The following is a 24,978-nucleotide window of genomic DNA, read 5'->3' as shown; positions in this document are numbered from 1 at the left end:
AAGCAGGCATATGCTAGGGACAGAGTTTGCCCCTGATATGTATTAGTAATTGTGGATAGTCTAGTGATAGTTATCTTGTTTTTTGTTTCTTGTGAATGAGGCTGAAACTAAAAATGTATAGTTAAAACAGCAGAATGAGGCAACCATGATAATTCTCAAATACATGCCAGGCGAGCACGCTACCACTTGAGCCACATCCCCAGCCCCCAAGCCCTTCTTTATATTTTATTTAGAGGCAGGGTCTTGCTAAGTTGCTTAGGGCCTCACTAAATTGCTGAGGCTGGCTTTGAATTTGCGATCCTCCTATCTCAGTCTCCCAAGTAGCTGGGATTACAGGCATGTGCCACCACTCCCTGCTATTACTCGCTATTTTAAAACTCTATTTTTCTAATTTTTTCATGAATGAAAACATCATTATAAATCAGTGGTTTATGTCTTTAATTATCAACAGAAATTCTTAGATCCTGTCATTATGCCATTTTCTTCTGTGTGTAAAAGTGTCCATCACAGTCTTCTTTTCTTATAAACGTTAGAATATGCTTTGAGTATTGGAAACATTTAAAACATTAATGAATTACTGAATTAAATACTCATTTCTTTTGATACATTGAAGTGACTGATCATGAACTACGCTGTGATGTTAAGGTTGATGTGATAGACAGCATTGAAATTATATCTCGGACCCGGGAACTCTATGTAGATGATTCACCTCTGGAACTGATGGTGAGGGCATTGGATGCTGAAGGTAAAGAACTTCAGAGGATTCAACCAAATTACCTAAAATAAAGTAATATTATTTTAAGTTTAGCTCATGGAGACAGGAGCTTGAGTGATAAAAGTAGATTGGAAATAAGACTTATTTTCCCATTTGGAGCTCATGTAGATAAGGAATTAATGATTCTGAGTATGTTCATGTATTAGCTACATTCTCACATAAACCATCCTATTAATTATCTCTGAACTTTTCTTAAATATCTAAATTCTGCTGCTGAGCTTCTGTTGATGGTCTCTATAGATGTGGGTGTGGTAGCACATGCCTATAATCCTAGTGACTGGGAGCTGAGGCAGGAGGATTGCAAGTTCAAGGCCAGCCTGGGCTACTTAATGAGACACGGTCTTAAAAAAATAAAATAGACTGGGGATGTTACTCAGTGGTTGAATGCCCCTGGGTTCAATACCCAGTACCAAAAAAGAACACTTTGAATTTTTCTATTGTGTTTTCTTTTATCTTTTAATGCTAGGGATCATAAACCAGGACCTTCACACCAGCTCTACCACTGAACAACATCCCCAGCACTGTTAGCTCTACTTTTTGATCAGTCTACTTCTTATAGGCCAGGAGGATTAAATGTAAATTTGTGAAAAAGTTTGATATTTAAGTTAGTCTTTCTTGAAACTGATTTTATATTGCTTTAGATATACTATACTAATACTGTAATATGGTATTAAAAACATTTAGGGCTAAAAATATAGTTCAGTGATAGAGTGCTTGCTTAGCCCAAGGTCTGCTTATTATGCATGAGTCTCTGGGTTTCCTCCCCAGCATTGAAAAAAAAACTAATTTTATTACCACTTTCTTTTTAAACTATTTAGTAAAGAGTATTTTAAATTTTTTATTTATTTATTTTTATTTATTACCAAGAATTGAACTCAGGGGCACTTAACCACTGAGATACATCTCCAGCCCTCTTTTACTTTTATAAATTTTGAGACAGGATCTCGCTGAGTTGCTTAGGGTCTTGCTAAATTGCTGAAGCAGGCTTTGAACTTGCAATCCTCCTGCCTCAGCCTCCCAGCCTCTGGGATTACAGATGTACACCACTGCACTTGGCAAGAGTAATTTTTTTTTTTTTAAATCTGAAAAATGAAATATTCTGCAACCTAGTTCTTATAAAAATTTGAAATCAGAATTAAGGATGCTGGTAAACCATCAGGTAGGTAAATATAGGGTAACCTTTCTGTAAGAAGAATGCAGCATAATGTCAACTGGAACTTAATCAACTGAGTCCTGTTTATTTTCTTGCTGTATAAGAAAGCTTGTACAGTAGTAGCACTTACATTGTTTGTGTAGGAATCTTCCTCAGATATGTGTGTTTCAATTCATTAATCCTTTTATTTGTTATTTAGAAGGCATAAAAATAGCATTTTAGTTAGGTTTTCTTTTCTTGTTCAAGATGCCTGAACATTTTTGAATATGTGATTCTATCTTGTCTGCATTTGGCTTGCTCTACAGGAAATACTTTTAGTAGTTTGGCAGGGATGATGTTTGAGTGGAGCATTGCCCAGGATAACGACCCAGCAAGAGAGGAACGGTCTAGCAAAATTAGGTAAACTTGAAACCAACATAAATCATCTCACTTTGAAGGAGACATCTGCCATTGGGTGGCACACTGAACAGTAACTATTTGTGTGAATCTTGATAATCCACTGTCTGGACTTTTTTTTGAAACAAATAAATTGACTAGGGAAAATGTCTTTGACAAAAGGATGTATAGTATACGTAGGTACCTTTATTATGGCTTAATTTGAGCCACTGTAGAGGATTCCCTCTGTGAGCTCAGGACTATATAATGATTTGAGTCAGGTGTATCTCCTGGCAGTTTTGTTGTTCAAGCTATCTTCATGTGCTGAAATAGAGTAAGATAATGGTATGAAATTTTATATTCAGTACCAAAGAATAGATCCCTGACAACCCAAATTTTAGTTATACAACAATTTTAGCCATAGTCACAAATATTTTTTATAGTCAGAAATTTTAAAACTTTCTATACTGTATAGACATTAAAGAGACTGTGTTTAAAATCTCTTAAGACTTTTGGAAGACGGTATTGTTTGATTCTGCTGAAAGCAAACTTTATGTTATGTCTTTAGGATTCTGAAATTCTCTGAAGCAGAATATTCTCCTCCACACTATATAGCTGAGATGGAAAATGAAGAGAAACAAGGAGATGTGATTTTGGTGTCTGGAATTAGGACTGGTGCTGCTATAGTAAAAGTTAGAATTTATGAACAATTCTATAAGGTAAAAAGTTTGTGCCATATACTTTTTTCTGATAATCTTGCCTATGGAGATATAGTTGCTTATGCTTATCTATGATAACCTGATAAGAAACGTAACCTGAGTATGATTTGGGCCAGTAGTTTATCATTTAATTGGAAAAGTCATTTGAAGAGAATAAACTTAAAAAAAAATTTGTGTTCCTCAAACATTTTAGAGTATTACAATTATAATTTCAAATATGCCTGGCATTTTCTCTTAAAACATTCTGAATAATATATATTAGCTATTTATAATTATAAATATGATAGCATTTTATTTACCAATCCTTTGATATAGGTCCAAAGCCTTTCTTCAGCCATAAATTCACTGTTTAGAAACCTACATACTTTTTCTTACATAAACCTCAGTTTCTAGTTTCATTTTCTTCTATGATCAAGTGAAAATTTAGACATGTGATGCACTCAGAGTGTAGACTTCTATAACTTTCAAGGATTTCTGCCCCAATTCTTCACTTTTCTAACCCACATCTAATTTGATAGCACTTATTAGCCGCTTGCCTTTAACTTCTTTTCAAAACATTTCATTTTTTTTTGTAAAAACAACAGCTCTCTTTTCACATCCACACTTTTTATTTTAATGTATATAAATTTACAGTTATATCTGCAGAAATAAGTTTGAGAAAAACAAATGCCTTTTGGTAAGCATTTATTTCATAAGGCAGAAATACAAGTGGTAGAGATCCTAGAGAGCAGCCCAACCACCTGGTGTTGGGTTAAGTCTTCCCAAGAATCAGTCGATCAACAGGGAGTAGAAAGTGATGTGATGTGCATGTCAGTCAACTGGAGGTTGGCTATAAGAACTTCTGCGGCATATCAACAGGTGTTACCTTTCTTTACTTTGGCATAACTTGCCTATTTGCCTATTTCTTTTTTAGAAGTGTTTTCATTTTTTAATAGTCTGAGTGACTTAAAACATCATTACAATAGTAAGATTCATGGTCACTTTTCAGGCTAATGAAATTATACTTGTGATTTTGAAAGCATTTAAAAATATTTATTTAAAAACTTTAAAGAAACATATAAGAAGTGAACTTTTAAAAAAAAATTTGGGGGGTTGTAGATGGACACAATACCTTCATCTTATTTATTTTTATATGGTGCTAAGGATCGAACCCAGTGCCTCCCACGTGCCAGGCAAGTGCTCTACCACTGAGTCACAACCCCAGCCCCAGGAAGTGAGCTTTTAACAAGGAAGATGGCCTTGAGGATTTTACCTATGGAAACTGTTCTTTTCCTTCCTCTTTTAGAAAGTGGCAGCAGCACTGATACGTCTGCTTGTTTTGGAAAATATATTTCTTATACCATCCCATGATATTTATCTCTTAGTAGGAGCATATATTAAATACCAAGTTGCAAAAATGGTTCAGGGAAGAACGACAGGTAAGTTTATTTATCTTTTCCTGTGACTCACATTTCTCAGATCCTTTCTGCAGATGACAAAACAACTACCCCACATTATATATGAAAAATATTTCCTTGTATTTCTTAGATTGTGTGATAAAGTACTTTGTAATTGCTGTACTTGAACTACTACTGAATAGAGATAGGCCCCATATCTTTTTTTTTTTAAGAGAGAGTGAGAGAGTGGAGAGAGAGAGAGAGAGAGAATTTTTAATATTTATTTTTTAGTTCTCGGCGGACACAACATCTTTGTTGGTATGTGGTGCTGAGGATCGAACCCAGGTCGCACGCATGCCAGGCGAGCGCGCTACCGCTTGAGCCACATCCCCAGCCCCGGCCCCATATCTTGAATAGGTACATGCCAGGCTATTCCTGGCAGTTCATTAGTTTTTTAAAAATAATTTTAGTTGTAGATGGATACAATATCTTTATTTTGTTTAGTTTTTTTTTTTTTTTTTTTTTTTTTTAATGTGGTGCTGGGTATTGAACCCAGTGCCTCATGCATGCAAGTGCTCTACCAATGAGCCACAACCCCAGCCCAGTTTTAAAAACATTTTTTTAGTTATTGATAGACCTTTATTTTATTACTTATATGTGATGCTGAGAATCAAACTCAGTGCCTCACACATGCCAGGCAAGTGCACTACTGCAGAGCTACAACCCCAGCCCCTAGTTCATTAGTTTTTAAGAATACAAACAATACCCTTGGGTGAGGTGGCACTAAGTTGCCTGGGCTGGAGGATCAAAAGTTTGAGGGCAGCCTAGGCAACTTGGTGAGATCCTCAAAATATAAAGGGCTGGGTATACAGCTCAGTGGTGGAGTGTCCCTGGGCTTAATCCCCAGTACCAAAAAAAAAAGAAGAATACAAACAATACCAATAATCAATTGGAATTGGTAGTACTCCCAATCAAATGGCTACCTGTAGAAATTCATCATTGTGGGGAAAAATCAGAAGAACACCCTTAAAAAGTCCTGTTTTCTGGGCTGGAGTTGTGGCTCAGTGGTAGAGCACTGGCCTCACACATGTAAGGCACTGGGTTTGATTCTCAGCACAACATATAAGTAAATGAATAAAATAAAGGTTCATCAACAACTAAAAAAATATTTTAAAAAAAGGCCTGTTTCCTGATTCTCCTCTTACAACCCAGTGGTACACCATTATTCTCTACAGTAGCTCTGTCATTACATTTATATGTCTTTTTTGTCTTACAGAGGTGAAATTTCCCCTGGAACATTATATACTGGAATTGCAAGACCATAGATTTACACATAATGGGTCTCTTTCTGGGAAAGTGGCTTTACTGGATGAGAGAACAGCCACGGTGACTGCCCTCCGACTAGGCCAAACTAATCTTGTCTTTGTTCACAAAAGTATCCTTTTCTTTTGTTCAAGTTTATCTGCCAATCTACACTTTCCTGAGCATACTAGACATGTTCCTTGGTAAAGAGTTTATTAAGATTGATTATAATATACTGCTTATCTTTCTTTCTTTTTGTCTTTCTTTTGTGGTACTAGGGATTGAACTGAGGGTTTTGTGCATACTAAGCAAACTCACTGTTTTTCTATGTGTTTCAATTATTTTTTTAACAAAGAACTGTTTTTGTCTTAATTTCTAACAAATGAGAGATAAGAAAAGGAGAGTAGTTGGAACTTGGGATCTGTTGACTTCAATGCTTATTTGTATCCTCCATCAATTAAAATTGGGAGACTGGGGATAATGGAGTTTGGAGGAACATACATGAGTTTTGTTTAATTTTTCCTTTCCTATTTTCACATGATAATTGTGAAAAGATGGTATTGTCCATAGAAGATATTTAATTAAGTTTTTAAACAATTTGAGTTGAGAGTAATTTTAAAATTCACTAAAACTACTCTGTAAGGATTGAACAAAGAGAGAGGCAAGGAGCTCTAATATAGTTAAGGAAAACAAAACAGAATGAAGATTTAAATTAAAAAAATACATAAATATGATTTGGACTTCATTTTTTTCAGTGTTTAATTTGGAAGTATTTCCTATTTTTAAATATTTCAATCTAAAAAGAATTACTTCTTACAGTAAATATCAGTTATATTTCTACTGTATGCTCAACAATGTTCAAAACACTGAGGATACAGACTGCTATTTTACCCAGGATAGTTAGGGAAGTCCTCTCTGATAAGGTGACATTGGAGTAATAAGCCTTGCAGATATCTGGGTGAAAGATCTCCAGGAAGGGGAAATAGCAGTTGCAAAGGTTCTGAAGCAGAACCATGTTTGGTATGCTTACAGAAACATGAGGAATAAAATAAGGCTACACTGAAGTGAATCAGGGGGAAGTAGCAGAAGAGGTGATAGAGTAGGGGAGGGATAGATTATGTAGGGCCGAGTAGACTTACTCTCAGTAAGAGTCTACCAAACTGGACAGATACAGCACTTGTAGAATGTGCTAGATGTTTTTATTATTTGTCTGATCCATATTGAAGAGAGTTATTGACCCAAAATTGTTTGTTCTTTAGTGTTTTTTAAGGTGCCTAGGATATTTGTCAACAAACACAAAATAAACTAAGTCATTCAGTATATGTTGAGCCCTACCTATGTGTCAGGCACATCCATGAAAATCCCTAGGCAAACCTAATTTTTTTCCATATTCTAGTCTGCATAGTTACTTATTACAAAGTAGCAAATATTAAAATACATTATACTTGACTATTTATGTCTTTCTTGAGCACATGGATGGTGACTATTCATAATTTGCCTAGCACCTGTTAAAAAAGAGAGAGAGAAAGAAAGAAAGAAAAGGAAAGAAGAAAGAGCAGGGTGCAGTGTCACACGCCTGGCGTGTCACATCACAGGCATGTGACAGGATGGGAGACTGAGGTAGGATGATCACAAATTCGAGGCCAGTCTCGGCAACTTAGTGGAGCCCTAAGCAACTTGGCAAGACCCTGTCTCAAAATCAAAAAATAAAAAAGGCTGGAGATGTGGCTCAGGTATAAAGCACTTCTAGGTTAAAGCACTCAGTACTGCAATTAATCAATAAAATAAAATGTAGGAAAACCAGGAGAGAGGAGTTTCACCAAGTGAAGACCTTAAAAAGAGGAGACTGTGTGAAATCCGATGGAGATATTGAGTAAGGTTATATTAAGTACAAGGTCCTGGGGCAAGTTGTCAATTAAAACACAATGGCATTGAAAACAAAAAGAAAAATGAGGTAGAAGATTGGAAAAGACCCTTTTTTAAAATAGGAAAAATTTGACCATGGCAAAGATATTGAGAAATGAGAGCCAGTTGATGGAGCAAGTTTTCTGACAGGCAAGAGAAAATTAAATTTAGAACACAGGTAGGATTAACTTGAAGGTAGAATATTTTATTTGATGGAGGAATAAATTGGTTTAGAGAATTGTGGAGATGTTTCATGCAAAATGAAGGGAATATTGTATTTCTGAATTTCCTTATTTTACAAGCATTGTATTCACATATCAGAACCAAGTCTAGTTTGGCACCTAGTTACCTATCCAATCTTTATTTTCTTTCTTTCTTTATTTAATTTTTCTTTTTTTTATTTGTTTTAATTAATTACACATGATAGTTCAATGATCTTGACATATTATACATTTGAATCAGATGGGGTATAATTTCTCATTTTTCTGAGTGTACAGGTTTTTTTGCATATATATGTAAAATAAGTAAATATATATATATATATATATATATATATATATATATATATATATATATATATATATATAGTGGATGGACGCAATACCTTTATTTACTTTTTTTAACATGGTGCTGAGGATCGAACCCAGTGTTTCACATGTGCTAGGCAAGCGCCTTACCACTGAGCCCCAGCCCCAGTCTTTATTTTTTTTAATTCTTCTTCTTCTTATTATTATTTTTTGATACCAGAGATTGAGCCCAGAGACACTCAACCACTGAGCCACATTCCAGCCCTTTTTAATTTTTAATTTTAGTTTTTATTTTGAGGCAGAGTCTTGTTTAGAGCCTTACTAAGTTGCTAAAGCTGGCTATGAATTCACGATCCTCCTACTGTAGCCTCCCAAGATTCTGGGATGAAAGGCATGCCACCTTGCCTGGTGCCTATACGATCTTTAGAAAAGTTGCTTTAATTAATAGCTTAAAATATTCTTTAACATGTTAATTTTATCTGTTTATCCATGTATAGGTTAGATAGTCTTCATAGCTCATATGAAGCAGGTGTAAAAATTTGATCTCATACTAAATATTATTTTACTTTCATTATCTCTGTAAAATATAGAAATAAATTGTAACCTAGTCCATGACTGAATTAATACAACTTCTAAATTAGTGTACTTTGAATTAGCGAGTGTTTAGTCATCTTAGGTACCTATTTCTTAGAGCAGAATAATTTCTTATTAGCTTTTAGATGTAATGTGTTTTTTTTAAACATTTATTTTTTTAAAATATTTATCTTTTTAAAAGATTTGCAGCCAATGATTTTGAAACTACCTGCAGAGCTCTATGCATGTTGCTGGGTAGCAAGTTGTGTATCTCTCCCCACCTATATCACCGCTGTTTTTCTCTTGAGCCAAAAGGTCTCTTCCTCTCGTATGGTGCCACCTGTCTTGAATTTCATATTGGACTCCTATGTAAGAATTTATTTGGAGAAAGAGTTCTTCAGCTAAATGAATTTTAAAAAACACAGAGCATAATCTTTCTCCAATTCCACCCATCTCAAGGTTGAAGATCAAGAATACCTAACTCCTGCGATGACTAAGTATCCCACAGATTTTTCTCAGAAGTGTACACATTTAAATTTTGGATTTCTGAAGGAAATAGAAGACAAAATTTTTGTTGTGTGTTTATTATTCTTTGCTTTGGTAGCTTACCTTTTTATTTTTATCCAACTCTGGTCCACATGATTTCCTTAAGCAAAAATTAAGATGTCCATATGCGATCTGTGTCTGGACTCCCAAATTGCACTATATATGTTGTAGAGCCTGGATTTTTAGGTATTTTTAGATAATGATTTTCAGAAAGTTTAATAATTTAAATGATTTTACTAAAATGAGTGCATTAAAAATTAGAGACCTTAGAGGTCTCAGTCTTTGTTTTGGGACCTAACTAACTTCAAATTCAACTTTACTTGGACATGTTTTGATTAATTGTTCTGGTTAAATTCTATCTGCAAGAGGGAAACATCTTGAAACAGAAACGATCTGAAATCTTCATAATACAATCTTTGGGTTAGGAAAAGAGACTTATGCAAGGGAAAAGGCCGGGCATGGTGGCACATGCCTGTAATCCCAGCAGTTTGGGAGGCTGAGGCAGGAGGATTGCATATTTGAAGCTAGCCTCAGCAATTTGGCAAGACTCTAAGCAACCTAGTGAAACCCTGTCTCAAAAAATTAAAAGGGCTGGGGCTGGGGCTCAGTAGTTGAGTGCCCTTGGGTTCAATCCATGGTACCAAAAAGAAAGAAAGAAAGAAACAGACAGGGTGGGGGCAGAAAGAAAGAGAGAGACGGAGAGAAAAGAAAGAAAGGAAGGAAAAGGAAAGGGAGGAAGGGAGGGAGGGAGGGAGGAAGGAAGGAAGGAAGGAAGGAAGGAAGGAAGGAAGGAAGGAAGGAAGGAAGGAAGGAAGGGAGGGAATAAATCTTAATGTCCTTGGGCTCTTGAAACAGAGTCTGACTGAAAGAAGCTAGAACTGTCTGGCACATTTTGAATGAGCCTTCATTGTGGTTTGAGCTGTCTACATATATAAGTGACAGTGCTTCTTTATACTTGATATAAGCTAAGTTAAACCATGATTGTTGGAACCCTATTTTCTTTTTTTATGTGCTGCTGGGGATGGAACCCAGTGCTCTATCTTTGAGCCAAACCTCAGCCCTTGGAACCTTATGTTGTTATAAAGTTTGAGAGAAGAAACTGAAAGATTTGCTTTGGAAACCTCTCTATTAGCAAGTTTTTCTCTTTTAAAATTTGTTTGTTATTTCATTTTAGAAACATGTTGGCTTCTTCTAATACTTTTGTTTCTTGATTTTTATATAGGATTCACCGTCTACCCTGGAGACCGATGGAGTCTAGAGGTGGGACAGGTGTATGTTATTACAATAGAAGTGTTTGATAGAAGCAGCACAAAGGTCTATATTTCAGATGTGAGTTTCTTTTAGATCTTTCTAGCTCCTTTTGTGGATAATTCTTTGAAGGGGCCATCTTTGTGATTAGAAGTTCCTCTTTTTTCCTTTGTTTCCAGACTTTACCTTTGGGAATGCAAGTTACTAGGTTGTTGTTATTATTAGAATAACATGATAATATCATAATAACATAAGAACCAACTAGTGCTGTCCTTGAGGAATGCTAAATCAGAAGTAAAAAATATAATTCAGTCAGAATCATGGGAAAGAGTTGAAGAGAGCACCAGCGGGAGCACTCTGGTGGAGATCCTTGCTCTATTTCTCCCTTTAGAGATGGTTACCTCAGTTTTGTAGTAGTGAGAGGCATCAGGTGTTGTAATTAAGCTCCAGGGTCTTTATTTTCCTCCCCTGAGAACTACCAACTAGTGGTAAAATTTACATAGTTTTGATTCCTCCTGTTCATGATACTTGCTACTAATGAAATACTTCAAAAACTAATACCATTTTAAAATTACATCTTCCCAACTTAGAATTTCCATGGGGAAAGCAAAGGTTTTGTTCTTCTTCTTTTTATCCCTTGAATGCATAGCAACAGTTTTGTATATATTTTGGAATTAAAATGGCTTTGGGGAAAGAACATATCTTCAGGTTTGTGTTGCTGTTGTGCTGATTTCAGAATCTCAGGATTACATATGGTTTTCTAGAGGAGTACTTTAAAGAACAACTAACCACTGTGAATGGATCTTACCATGTAGTAAAAGCCTTGAAGGATGGTGTGGTGGTGATAAATGCATCCCTGACTTCCATCGTTCATCAGGTAGGAAGTAAAAGGATGTTCTTTGTATCCTAAAAATGTTGAAGAGGGTTAGTTGACTTGATTTACAAGCAGATACAAGACATACCATTTTTTTAGATTTAAAAAAATAAAAAAATTTTCCTAAATAGTACACTTAACAGTGTACATTTGTACAATTTCCTGTTCAAATCTTTGTTGTTGTCGTCCATAATGTGTGTTTGTCTTCATTGTGTATATATCATTTAGGGTTACTTTAAAAATTATTTCATATGTGTATTTCTCTATGTCATCAAGTACTATATGGAGTACTTTATTCTAAAAATACAAATGGTCAATGTGCCATTTTATTTAGCTCCGTCCCCAACATTGAGCTTTTATTTTATTTCCTATATTTTACTATTGTAAATGGCATACCTAAATATTTTTGTACATTTTTTTCTCATTTTGCTTAATTTCCATATGGCATAATACCAGGAATGGAGGCATTACTGGATAAATATATGAGAAATTAATCCATTTTAATGCCTTTAAATTATAGAAGTTCCCTGATTTGGGGGGTGAGTACTGGGGATTGAACCCAGGGCGCTCTACCACTGAGCTATATTACCAGCCCTTTTTATTTTGGGGTGAGGGTCTCCAGACCTGGCCTCAAACTTGTCACTCTCCTGCCTCAGCTTCCTGAGTTACTGGGATTACAGGCGTGTGCCACAGTGCACAATTTAAAGTATCCTGATTTTCTTTAATACTTTTTTTTAGTTATAGTTGGACACAATACCTTTATTTATTTATTTATTTATATTTATTGTTTAGTTATAGTTGGACACAATACCTTTATTTATTTGTTAATATTTATTGTTTAGTTATAGTTGGACACAATACCTTTATTCTGTTTACTTATTTTTATGTGGTGCTGAGGATAGAACCCATTGCCTCGCACGTGCTAGGCGAGCTTTTTGCCGCTGAGCCACAGCCACAGCCCCTAAAGTGTCCTGATTTTTAATAGCCTGCCAGCATTCTTCCCTTCCCCAAATTATGTTGTTCTAATGCTCCCTTCATTCAATTTTTCCATATAAAATCCCAAGTTACCCTTTACCTTCATTCAATACATTATTGTCATATTAATTCTTCTAATTAATTGTCTCTCATATTCATTTTTTACTGTCCCTACTGCTATCTTTAACCTAGCTTCCTGATATTCCTATCTTCAGTCTTGCCCCTAATTGAATGATAGTTTAAAAACTACAAAAATTATTTATGTATTTACCTGTTTAGATATGTTTGATAGCTTCTTTTTGATGCTTTTTTTTTTTTTTTTTTTTTTTTTTTTTGTAACCAGGAACTGAACCAAGGGGCACTTTACTACTGAGCCACATCCCCAACCCTTTTTATTATTTTATTCTGAGACAGAGTCTTGCTAAGTTTAGCCTTGCTAAATTGTTGAGGGCTAACCTCAAACTTGTGATCCTCCAGCCTCAACCTCCCAAGTCACTGGGATTATAGTTGTGCACCACTGTTCCCAGCTTCCTTTTGATTTCAAGATGAAGTTTAAACTTCTCAATATGGTTTTATAGGACTCTATATAGAGATTACAAACTGGTGGCCTGCAGACTCTCTTGGTTTGTAGACTTTTTGTTTTGGCATGTTAAGCTTCTTTCTTTAATTTGTGTGTATATCTGTGTATGTTTCTTTTTTAAAAATATTTTTTAATTGTAGTTGACACAATACCTTTATTTTATTTATTTATTTATATGTGGTGCTGAGGATCGAACCCAGGGCCTCGAATGTGCTGAGGAGCACTCTACTACTGAGCCACAATCGCAGCCCCTGTGTATGTTTCTTTCTCTCTGTGTGTGTGTCTGTGTGTGTGTGTGCTGGGGATTGTAACTTTCTTCTTAATTGGGAAATTTCAAATAAAACCCAAGATTTCTGATCCTCTAAAAAAATATGAAGGTAAGACAATAATCACCTGGAATAACTAAAAAGTAATTGCACCATTTAGACTCTTTTCAATCTGCCACAATTCTTTTTTTATTTTAAGACAGCTCTCCTAAATTGCTCGGGGCCTCTCTAAGCTGCTGAGGCTGTCTTTGAATTTGCACTCCTCCTGCCTCAGCTTCCCAAGTTGCTGAGATTATAGGCATGCACCATAGCACCTGGATAACTCACTGAGATTTTTAAAATATAATATTATTATTTTTTAAATTTTGTTTTGTTTTGTTGGTATCTGGAATTGAACCCAGAGGGGATTTAACCACTTAGCCACATCCCCAGCCCTTCCAGACCTTTTTATTTTTTATTTTGAGACAGGTTCTTGCTAAATTGCTTAGAATTTGCAATCCCCCTGTTTTAGCTTCCCAAATTGCTGGGATTATAGGGTTGCACCACCATGCCTAGTTAGTTATGGTATTTCTGGCAGGAGAACCTATTTCTAGAATTGTAACCAATTTCTAGAATTGTTTTTAAATCCTACAAGTCCTACTTTTTGAAATGGATGATGATAATTTGCTGTGCTGGATATCAAATCCAGGTCTTATGCTAGCTAGGCACTTGCTCTACCACTGAGCCACTCTCCCCATCCATAAAATAGTGTTCTGTTTTAAAATCTGAGCTCACTCTGAGATTGGAATGGCAGTTACCAGCGGCTGGGGAAGAGTTGATTGATAGGTATTAAGCTATAGTTAGGAGCAAGAAGTGCTGTTCCATTGTAGGGTGACGGTTACTATAGATAATGATGTAGCATATATTTTAAAAAACTAGAAGAAAGGATTTTGAGAGTTTTAATCATAAAGAAATGATAAGTATTTGAGGAGATGAATGTGTTTAACCTGATTTAAACATTATGCAGTATATACATGTATCAAAACATTATGTGGGCTGGGCATGGTGGTGCACACCTGTAATCCCAACTTTTTATTTATCTCAAAAACTAAAAAGGGGGCTGGGGCTGGGGCTGGGGCTCAGCGGTAGAGTGCTCGCCTTGCATGTGGGGACCCTGGGTTCGATTCTCAGCACCACATAAAAATAAATGAATAAAATAAGGGTATTGTGCCCAACTACAGCTAAAAAATAAATTTAAAAAAAGAAAAACTAAAAAAGGGCTGGGTTTGTGGCTCAGTGGTTGAGCATCCCTTGGTTCAATCCCTGGTACCAAAAAAAAAAAAAGCTACAAAAACATTACATGGGCTAGGCACAGTAGCACACATCTATAATTCCATCGACTTAAGAGGCTGAGGCAAAAGGATTGCAAGTTGGAGGCCAGCTTCAGCAACTTAGTGAATCCTGTCTCAAAATAAAAAATGAAACGATCTGGAGATATAGCTCAGTGACAGAGTATTCCTGGATTCAAACCTTAGTTAAAATAAATAAATAAATAAATAAGAAAACAAAATGTATAAGATACACATTAATTTGTACACTTTTAATGTTTTTGCATGTCAGTTGGTTTAAAAATTTCTTAGGGGCTGGGGCTGGAGCTCAGTGGTAGAGCACCTGCCTTGCACGTGTGAGGCACTGGGTTCGATCCTCAGCACCACATAAAAACAAACGAAATAGGGGTATTGTGTCCAACTAAAACTAAAAAAAAATAAATAAATACTTAAAAAATTTTTTTTACAGAAAATCAAAATTAAACTGAGAGATCTGAAACCAAATCTGAGCTCACTTTTTTCTAAAAATATATTTTGTTTTGATATTTTTGTCTTTGCCCTATTGTTCATCAATTCAAACTTGGCCTAAAGATTTTAATTGGCATTTATTACACTCTTATGGTTTTATTTGTTTGTTTGTTTTTGTTTTAAATGTTGTCTCACTGGGGTGCCCAAGCTGGTCTTGAATTCATGAGCTCAAGTCATGCTCCCATTTCATCCTCCAGTGTAGTTGGGATTATAGGCACATACCATCATACCCAGATAGTCACTATATTCTTCTTCTTTTTTTTTTTTAATGTGGACACAATACCTTCATTTTTTTTATGTGTGGTGCTGAGGATCAAATCCAGTGCCTTACACGTGCTAGGCAAGTACTCCACCACTGAGCTATTACCCAGGTCCTGTCACTATATTCTTAACTAGAATATATTCTTAAAAAGGTCTTGAGTTTCCTTGTACCTAGTTAAGAGAATTGGAGAATAATTAACTCTTTTTTTCCCTTTAATAATTAACTCTTTTTCTGTGTTTGTGTATTATGAATTTATCTGAAAATTTGAAAGAGTTTTTTTTTTTTCTTTCATGGTGATGCTAGGGCCCTACACATGCAAAGTAAGTGCTTTACCACTGAGATACATTCTTAGCCCTGAAGTTTTTATTGAATATATTGGAGCACTTAACCATTTAGAAATATAGTTATCATTAATAACTTTTTAAAACTTTTTATTTTGAAGTTATTATTTTTATTCTGAAGTTACAAAAATAGCACTTGGGATAAGATGATGTACAAATATCCCATAAGCTCATGAAAAGATGTTAAAGATGATTAGTTCGTATAGTTGGATCTAAAATTTCCCCTAAATGCCATGTGCAAAAGGATTGATCACCAGTCTGTGACAATATTAGGAGGTGGAGCCTCATTGGAGGAGGTAGGTCACTGGGAGGGTGTTCTTAATGGGTATATTTTGTCCCTGGCCCTTTCCTCCAACTCTCTCTACTTCCTGACTGCCATGAGATAAGCCGATCTGCTCTACTATGTGCTCCATGCCATGCATGATATTCTGCCTTACCACAAGTTCATAACCATGGGGCCTCTAAAACCATGAGTCAAAATAAATCCTTTCTCCTTTGTTTTTCTCAGGTATTTTGACAGCAACAAAAAAGCTAGCACATTAGTAATTAAAAATGCAAATCAAGAGCCACCATGATATACCACTTCACACCCACTAGAATGGCTAAAATAAAAAAGATAGATAAAAAAGATGATAATAAGTGTTGGTGAACATGTAAAGAAATTAGAACCCTATTCAATGTTGAAAGAAATGTAAAATAGTGGAACCACTTTGGAAAACACATAGCAATTCATTAGAAGTCTGAACATAGAGTTTCAATGTCATCCAGCAATTCTATTCCTATGTATATATACAAGAGACATATGTTTACCCTAAAACTGGTACATGAGTATTCATAGCAACAGCATTCATAATAATCAGAAAGCAGAAACCACTGACTGAATGAATGGATAAATAAACATGATCTGTCAATTCAATGGAATATTATTCAGAAATAAAAAGTAACAAAGTACTGATACATGGTACAACCCAGATAATTCTTAAAAACATTATTCCAGGCGAAAAAAGTCACTTACAAAAGATCATGTGTTGTGTGAGTTCATTTGTATGAAAGATTGAATGGGCAAATCTCTGGAGACAAGGTAGATTAATGGTTGTTAGCAGAGCTAGAAGGAATGGAGAGCTTGGCGGGTGATAGCTAAGAGGTATGGAATTTCTTTTTGAGGTAATGAAAATATTCTAAAATTGATTGTGATGATGCAAAACTGAATATTCTAAAGCCTCTAAATAATACCCTTTAAATGGGTGAATTGTATTGGCATGTGAATTATATGTCAATAAAACTGTTTAAAATATATATTTATATAGTCTAGAGTGTCCCTTGAACTCTACTTAGTTCTCCCAATGACATCTAAAATAACCTTAGTACAAAGTGAAATCCAGAAAATTAACATTGGTACAATATTGTTAGTTAGATTTGAGATGTTAGTTCTTACATACACTCATTTTTGTGGTGTATGTGTGGTTTTATATAATTTCGCTCCAGATTCATATACCTGCTCCTATCATCATGATATAGAACTGTTCCCTTGTTATAGAGGAAATCCCTTATCCTCTGACAGCCACACCTAATCCAGCCTTTTCCCCATCCCCTAGAATATGTAGTTTATAGTTTTGTTGTCTTGAGGATGGCATATAACTAAAGGTTTACCACCTGTTAAATTTTGAAATTCAGATTTTTTTTTTCCTGAGGATTGAACCCAGGACCTTGCACATACTAACTATACAAGCACCCTACCCCTGAGCTACTAAGATTTGTTTTTTTCTTTTTTTGTATTTTTTAGTTGTAGATGAACATAATACCTTTATTTGTTATTTATTTATTTTTAGGTGGTGCTGAGGATCAAATGCATGCCTCACACATGCCAGGCAAGTGCTCTACCACTGAGCTATAATCCCAGCCCAGACTGGCTTTTTTTTTTTAACTAAGTATAATGCACTTAAATCCATGCAAATTGTTGCATGTATTATTATTTCATGTTTTAATAATAGATACTATGTGGGAATATTCTTATACATATTTCAGTGTGAATGCAAGTTTTCATTTCTCTGGAATAAATGCCCCAGAGTGAAATTGTTGGATCATTTAGTAACCACAAGTTTAGTTTCCATTTACTTATTTTTGGTACCAGGGATTGAATCCAGGGTAGCTTAACCACTGAGCCACATCCCCAGCCCTTTTTAGTTTTTATTTTGAGATAGGGTTTCACTAAGTTGTTTAGGGATTCACTAAGTTGCTGAGGCTGGCCTCAAACTTGAGATCTTCCTGCCTTTACCTCCCAAGTATCTGGGATTACAGGTGCATGCCACCATGCCCCGAATACGTAATTACAAAGTATGTATACCTAGATAATACATATGTTAAAGAGTAAATCATAATGAAGCACCATTGAAAATTATCACATATCAAAACTTATGGCTAGGGATATAGCTCAGTGGTAGAGCTGCTTTGTGCGTGCAAGGCCCTGGTTCAGGTCCCAACACTGAAAAATAAATTGTGGAAAGTGACTTAGAAGTTAGTGATACCTAGGTGGGCATGATGGCACAAGCCTGTAATCCCAGAAACTTGGAAGGCTGAATCAAGAAGGTCACAAGTTTGAGGCCAGCCTCAACAATTTAGCAAGCTCCTGTCTCAAAATAAAAACAAAAGGGCTAGTGATGTAGCTTAGTGGTAAAGCACCCCTGGGTTCAATCCCCAATAAAACACATGCATTCCCATAAGCGCACAAAAAAAGTGATACGGAAGCACATCTATTAAGAACAACCGAGGGCTGGGGCTGTAGATCAGTGATAGAGTGTTTGCCTAGCACCTGTGAGGCACTGGGTTCCATTCTTAGCACCGCATAAAAATAAAGTAAAGGTATTCTGTCCATCTATAACTACAAAAAAAAAAGAAAAAAAGGACAACCAGTTATCTAGATTTTGAATCTTTGGTTCTCTGTTGTCTATTTTTTTAAAGTATTTTTTTTAGTTGTCAATGGACCTTTATTTTATTTATTTATTTTTTATTTAGAGAGAGAGAGAGAGAGAGAGAGAATTTTTTAATATTTATTTTTTAGTTTTCGGCGGACACAACATCCTTGTTTGTATGTGGTGCTGAGGATCGAATCGGGCCGCACGCATGCCAGGAGAGCGCGCTACCGCTTGAGCCACCTCCCCAGCCCTTTATTTTATTTATTGATACATGGTGCTGAGAATCAAACCCAGCGCCTCACACATGCCAGGCAAGCGCTCTGCCACTGAGCCACAACCCCAGCCCCTCTGTTGTCTATTTTAACCTGTATGCTTTTCCAAACATTCCGAAAGAGTTTTCTAAATTTTCTTCCACATTAAGCATTCAGCAGCTTTCCACATAATTCTATTCTTCACTGTTTTATTGCATTTTAGGGGTTTTGTTTGGTTTGTTTTTTGGGTTTTGTTTGGTGCTAGGGATTGAACTCGGGGCCTTGCATGGGGCTTGTTCTGCCATTGAGCTGTACTCCCAGCCCTTTATTGCATTTAAAAATATATATCTTTATTAGTTGTTCATGGACCTTTATTTTATTTACTTATTTATATGTGGTGCTAAAAATTGAATCCAGTGCCTCCCATATGCTAGACAAGCGCTCTACCACTGAGCCACAAACCCAGACCCCTTTATTGCATTTTAAAACTTTAAATTCTTTTAACATTTTTCCTTATTTCATCTAGTTCACTTTAAGTTTCATCCTGTTCTAGCCACATCCTCTTTATCCTGGTTTATAGTCTTACCTCTACTTTTATCTCTTATTCATGTCTACATTTTACTGTGTGCCAAGACAGATACAATTGAAGATTTATACCTATATCCTGCAGTAATTTTTTTTCTTTCTTTCTATTTTATACTGGGGGTTGAACCCAAGGATGCTTAACTATTGAGCCATATCCCAGCCCTTTTTATTATTTTTTAAAATTTTTATTTAGAGACAGGGTCTAAATTGCTTAAGGCCTCGCGAAGTTGGTAAGGCTGCCTTTGAACTTGTGATTATCAACTGAAAGACTTATTTCAGTTTATGATTCAGCTACCTTGTGAGAATGTAGACAATATCAGGGCCATCATTACAGATATGAAACTGTTGATAAAATATTTTAGGGCTTCTCAAAAGTTTGGTAAAAAGTTGATTGATAGGTATATAAATTGATTGACTAGTTTTGCCTTCATAGAGAAAATGTCATTGTAATTGTGTGAGGACTACATTTTACCTGTATAGATTTCCCCAAAACCCTATGCTTGTGTGTGTGTATTTTAGTTGTAGGTAGGCAAAATACCTTTATTTTATTTTTATGTGGTGCTGAGGATCAAACCCAGGGCCTTACACATGCTCACTCTACCGATGAGCTACAGCCACAGTCTCCTGTGCTTGCTTTTAAATATAAAGAGAATGCCATACCCCAGCACTTTTAAAAATTTGTTCTAATTAGTTATACATGACAGCAAAATGCATTTTGACACATTGTACACAAACAGAATACAACTTCTGGCTGTACAGAGTCATCCCAGCACTTTTAAATGTTCTCTTTTCTTCTGAGTAGTTTGTAAAGTTCTTTTGCCTTTGCAGCTTATGAAATTAATTGATGGATGTCCAAGGATCTTTCTATGTTTGTTAATCTTTTTATTTTAGAAAATTTTAAACTATGTTTTCTAATTACAGTATTTACTTTAGGTCCAGTAAGATCCCGCCCATTATAAGTGAGCTATAGTAGCTGTGCTTCATTAATGAATATTTGTTTCTTTTAAAGGTAGAAAATTGTTGAATACTTCATTATCACAGCATTTTGCTGATGTTTTCAGTATATATGAATGTATCATGAGAACAATTTTTATAAAATGTATTTTGCTTCCCTTTTTTGTTGCTATAGAATAACAATATTCATCCTGTAAAATGTATAATAAAACACCAGCAAGAAGTGAAGATTTATTTTCCCATCAAGCTTACACCTAACTTTCTGGCATTTCCTCATCATCCTCTGGGCATGTTGTATCGTTATAAAGTACAGGTATCGTATATTATAACATAAGAAATCAGAAAGAGATAAGTCAGCTTCTCTGATAGATTAACTTATTGAAATTTGGTTAATGTTATATTTCATTTCCCCTAACAATCATTCTTTCTTTCTTTCTTCCTTCTTTTCTTTTCTTTTCTTTTCTTTTCTTTTCTTTTTTCTTTTCTTTCTTTCTTTCAGTTGAACCCAGGGGCACTCAACCACTGAGCCACATCCCCAGCACTTTTTTTTTTAATATTTATTTTTTAGTTTTAGGTGGACACAATATCTTTATGTGGTGCTGAGAATCGAACCCAATGCCTCATGCATGCTAGGCAAGCGCGCTTAGAATGCATGAGGCACTGGGTTCAATTAGCATGCACCCAGCCCACCCAGCACTTTTTTATATTTTATTAGAGCCAGAGTCTTGCTGAGTTGCTAAGTGCCTCACTAACGTTCTGAGGATGGCTTTGAACTCACGATCCTCCTGCCTCTGCCTCCTGAGATGCTGGGATTATAGGTGTGTGCCACTGTACCCGGCCCCACAATCTTTTTTTTTTTTTTTTTTTTTTAATATTTATTGTTTAGTTCTCGGCGGACACAACATCTTTGTTGTTATGTGGTGCTGAGGATCGAACCCGGGTCGAACGCATGCCAGGCGAGCGCGCTACCGCTTGAGCCACATCCCCAGCCCCCACAATCTTAATACTATAATTTAGTCTTTGATGACCACCAACCACCAAATCATGCTCTTGGATATCATCATCTATAATAAGACTTGATATGCTTTTTGACTCTCATCCATATATCCTTTCTTTGCAAGTTTTATAAAGTTTTGTCAACTTCCCTTGTGTTCTTCTTTTATATATATAAAAGGAGGAAGTACTGAAGACTGAATTGGAGCAATTAAATTACATGCTTTCATAATTATGTCAAAATGAACCCCAATATCACATATATCTATAATGAACTAATAAAAATAAATTTAAAGAAGAACACAAGGGAAGTTGACAAAACTTTATAACTTTATATATATATATATATATATAATATATAAATATATATAAAATATAAAAATATATAAATATATATAAAATATATATATAAAATAGTAGATGGACATAATACCTTTATTTTATTTTTATGTGATACTAAGGATCGAACCCAAGTGCCTCACACATGCTGGGCAAGCAGTCTCCCACTAAGCCTCCTCAGAACTTCCTGTTTCCCTCCTCTTGTCCCTCCCCCATTCTCTTTCCTTTTTTTTTTTTTTTTTTTTTTGGTACTAAGATTGAACCCAGAAGTATTTTACCACAGAGATACATCCCCAATCCTTTTTTTATTTTATTTATTTTAAGGCAGAGTCTCACTAAGTTGGTTAGGGCATCTTTACATTTCTGAGGTTGGCCTCAAACTTGCAATCCTCCTGCCTCAGCCTCCCAAATAGCTGGGATTACAGGTGTGTGCCACCACGCCTAGCTCCTTTTTAAATTCTTTTTATTTTATGGTACCAGGGATTGAACTCAGGAATGCTTAACTACTAAGCTACATCTACAGCCCTTGTTTACTTATTATTTTGAAACACAGTCTCAGAAGTTGCTAAGGGCCTTGCCAAATTGCTGAGGCTAGCTTTGGATTTGCAATGTTCCTGCCTCAGCCTCCTGAGCCGCTGGGATTACAGAAGTGTGCAAGTATTCCGAGCTGTCATTCCTTTATCCTACTTATTTTCTTATTTATAGCTTTTTGAAAAATAGTGCATTGTAGATATACATAAAGGTGAAATTCACTGTGGTGTATCTGTACACAGGAAAGTTTGATTAGATTCATTTCACTGTTCTTCCTTCTTCCTGTCCCTCCTCTGACTCCTTTAGTCCCCTTCCTCTGATATACTGGTTGCTCTTCTATTTTCATGGGACTCTTCCCTACCTGTTTTTCTTTTTCCTTTATTTTGATCTAACTTTACATTTAAGAAAAAACATTTGACCGTTGATTTTGTTTCACTTATCATGATGGTCTTCATTTCCATCCATTTACCAAAAAATGCCATAATTTCATTCTTCTTTATGGCTGAGTAAAACTCCATTGAGTATATATACCACATTGTCTTTGTTCATTCATCTTTTGATGGGCCCTTGTGTCATTTTGTTTTTTAATTTATAATTTTTAGTTGTCAGTGGACATTTATTTTATTTATATGTGGTGCTGAGAATCTAACCCAGTGCCTCACACGTGCTAGGTAAGCACTGTACCACTGAGCCCCAGCCCCAGCTCCCCTTGTGTGTCCTTTTTTAATGTTTCATGACACTACCATCCCTGAGCCTCCCTTTAGTGTTATTCTTGCCCATTTAGCTACTTTATTATGTAGCAGGACAGTTTCTTAATGTGTTCAGAGATAGTTATTAGTTTTATTATTTCCTAAACTTTATTCCATCAATCGAATTTTACATTTTTCTCTTAAATTCTATTTTTACTCCTACAACAATTAAATGTAAGGTTGTGCTTTTTCACAGGTAGAGGGTGGTAGTGGCAACTTCACCTGGACCTCTTCTAATGAAACAGTGGCCATGGTAACCACCAAAGGGGTGGTGACTGCAGGTCAGGTCAGAGGGAACAGTACTGTTTTGGCCCGAGATGTACAAAATCCCTTTCGGTATGGGGAAATTAAGGTAATGACTTTACAAAGAAACCTTCTGGTCACTTCTGAGACACTTTGTCTAAATTTAAGTACAGTAACATGTTTGAAAATATTTCTAATTCAACTTTGCTATTTAAAACTATTGTTCAAATTCAGTCTACAAGAACATATTCCTTAAATATTTCTGAATCTGGGTTGAATTTTGCATGTCTTAGTAGCCACTTATTTAACACATGTGCTTGCTTTCTCATGGAGATAACGTAAATAGTTCAATAATTGAACAATACATGTGAGAATTAAATGAGAATGTTTACCTAAGTACTTGGCATATATTCAGTGCTTAATGTTAGCTATTTTTGTTACAATTACCATAAATTATAATCATTAACTGGCCTTCATAAAGTAGCTTTATTTCTCTCTCTCTCTTTTTTTTTTTAGAGAGAGAGTGAGAGAGAGGGGGACAGAGAGAGAGAGAGAAAGAGAGAGAGAGAGAGAATTTTAATATTTATTTATTTTTTCTTAGTTCTCGGTGGACACAACATCGTTGTTTGTATGTGGTGCTGAGGATCGAACCCGGGCCACACGCACGCCAGGCGAGCGCGCTACCGCTTGAGCCACATCCCCAGCCCTATTTCTCTCTTTTTTAAAAGATTTTTAAAAATTTTTTTAAGTTGTAGATGGACACAATACCTTTATTTTTTTAATTTTTATGTGGTGCTGAGGATCAAAGCTGGTGCCTTCGAGGTTTGCATTCAAGGCGAGCATTCTACCACCGAGCTACAACCCCAGCCCTTAAAGATTTTTTTAAGATAGACACAATAGGGCTGGGGTTATGGCTCAGTGGTTGAGTGCTTACCTAGCACTCGAGAGGCCCTGGGTTCAATCCTCAGCACCACATAAAAATAAATAAGTAAAATAAAGATGATATTGTGTCCAACTAAAAAATAAATATTAAAAAAAAGATAGACACAATATCTTTATTTATTTAATTAATTTATTTTTTATGTGGTGCTGAAGATTGAACCCCGTGCCTCACATGTTCGAGGCAAGCACTCTGCCACTGACCTTTAACCCCAGCCACAAGTAGCTTTATTTCTAAACTCATATTTTGGTTTGTTAATCTGTTTCTAAAAGACTGAAAACTTAAAAAAAAAATTTATTAGTTGTAGACGGATACAATACCTTTGTTTTATTTACTTATTTTTATGCATTGCTGAGGATTGAACCCAGTGCCTCACATGTGCTAGGCAAGCACTCTACCATTGAACTACATCCCTAACCCCCATATCATTTACTATTTATTGTTACCATTTTTCTATTTTCTCCTACTTTAAATGTATGCTGCTTTCCCCAGCAGGACCTAGCATTTTGCCATTACTTGGTAATTATTTATTGAGTATCTTTAGGTACATGACACCGTACTAGGTATCATAGAACATTCAAAAATACATAGCATATCATCCCTATCTTAGAGAAGCTAACATCTAAGAGCTGGAGATGTAGCTCATGGTTGAGCCCTTGCCTAGTATGCACGAGGCCCTAGGTACAATAGCCAGCACCACAAAAAGGTATTGTGTCCATCTACAACTAAAAAGAAATATTTTAAAAAATCTTTAGAAAAAAGAGAAATAAAGCTACTTTATGAAGGCCAGTTAATGATCATATTTATGGTAATTATAACAAAAATAGCTAACATTAAGCACTGAATATA

General features: G+C 35.5%; 1 protein-coding gene across 1 annotated transcript in view; it reads left to right on the top strand.

The window, feature by feature from the left end:
* Positions 1–613: 613 nt before the first annotated feature.
* The window catches only part of NUP210L (nucleoporin 210 like), a 106,062-nt gene continuing 81,697 nt past the window's right edge, over positions 614–24,978 (top strand). Inside the window, exons 1-10 of the mRNA XM_081306845.1 lie at positions 614–745; positions 2,234–2,327; positions 2,872–3,022; positions 4,308–4,440; positions 5,675–5,833; positions 9,369–9,437; positions 10,474–10,580; positions 11,236–11,376; positions 20,510–20,647; positions 23,143–23,298. Of these exons, the coding sequence (XP_081162971.1) occupies positions 721–745; positions 2,234–2,327; positions 2,872–3,022; positions 4,308–4,440; positions 5,675–5,833; positions 9,369–9,437; positions 10,474–10,580; positions 11,236–11,376; positions 20,510–20,647; positions 23,143–23,298 (1,173 nt within the window). The 5' untranslated portion in view covers positions 614–720. The remainder of the gene's footprint in view (positions 746–2,233; positions 2,328–2,871; positions 3,023–4,307; positions 4,441–5,674; positions 5,834–9,368; positions 9,438–10,473; positions 10,581–11,235; positions 11,377–20,509; positions 20,648–23,142; positions 23,299–24,978) is intronic.

This window comes from Spermophilus citellus (genome assembly GCF_964194105.1).
Source record: "Spermophilus citellus genome assembly, chromosome: 9".
Taxonomy (NCBI): Eukaryota; Metazoa; Chordata; class Mammalia; order Rodentia; family Sciuridae; genus Spermophilus; species Spermophilus citellus.
Note: the sequence above shows the minus strand (reverse complement) of the source record. Positions and strands in the feature narration are given on the sequence as shown.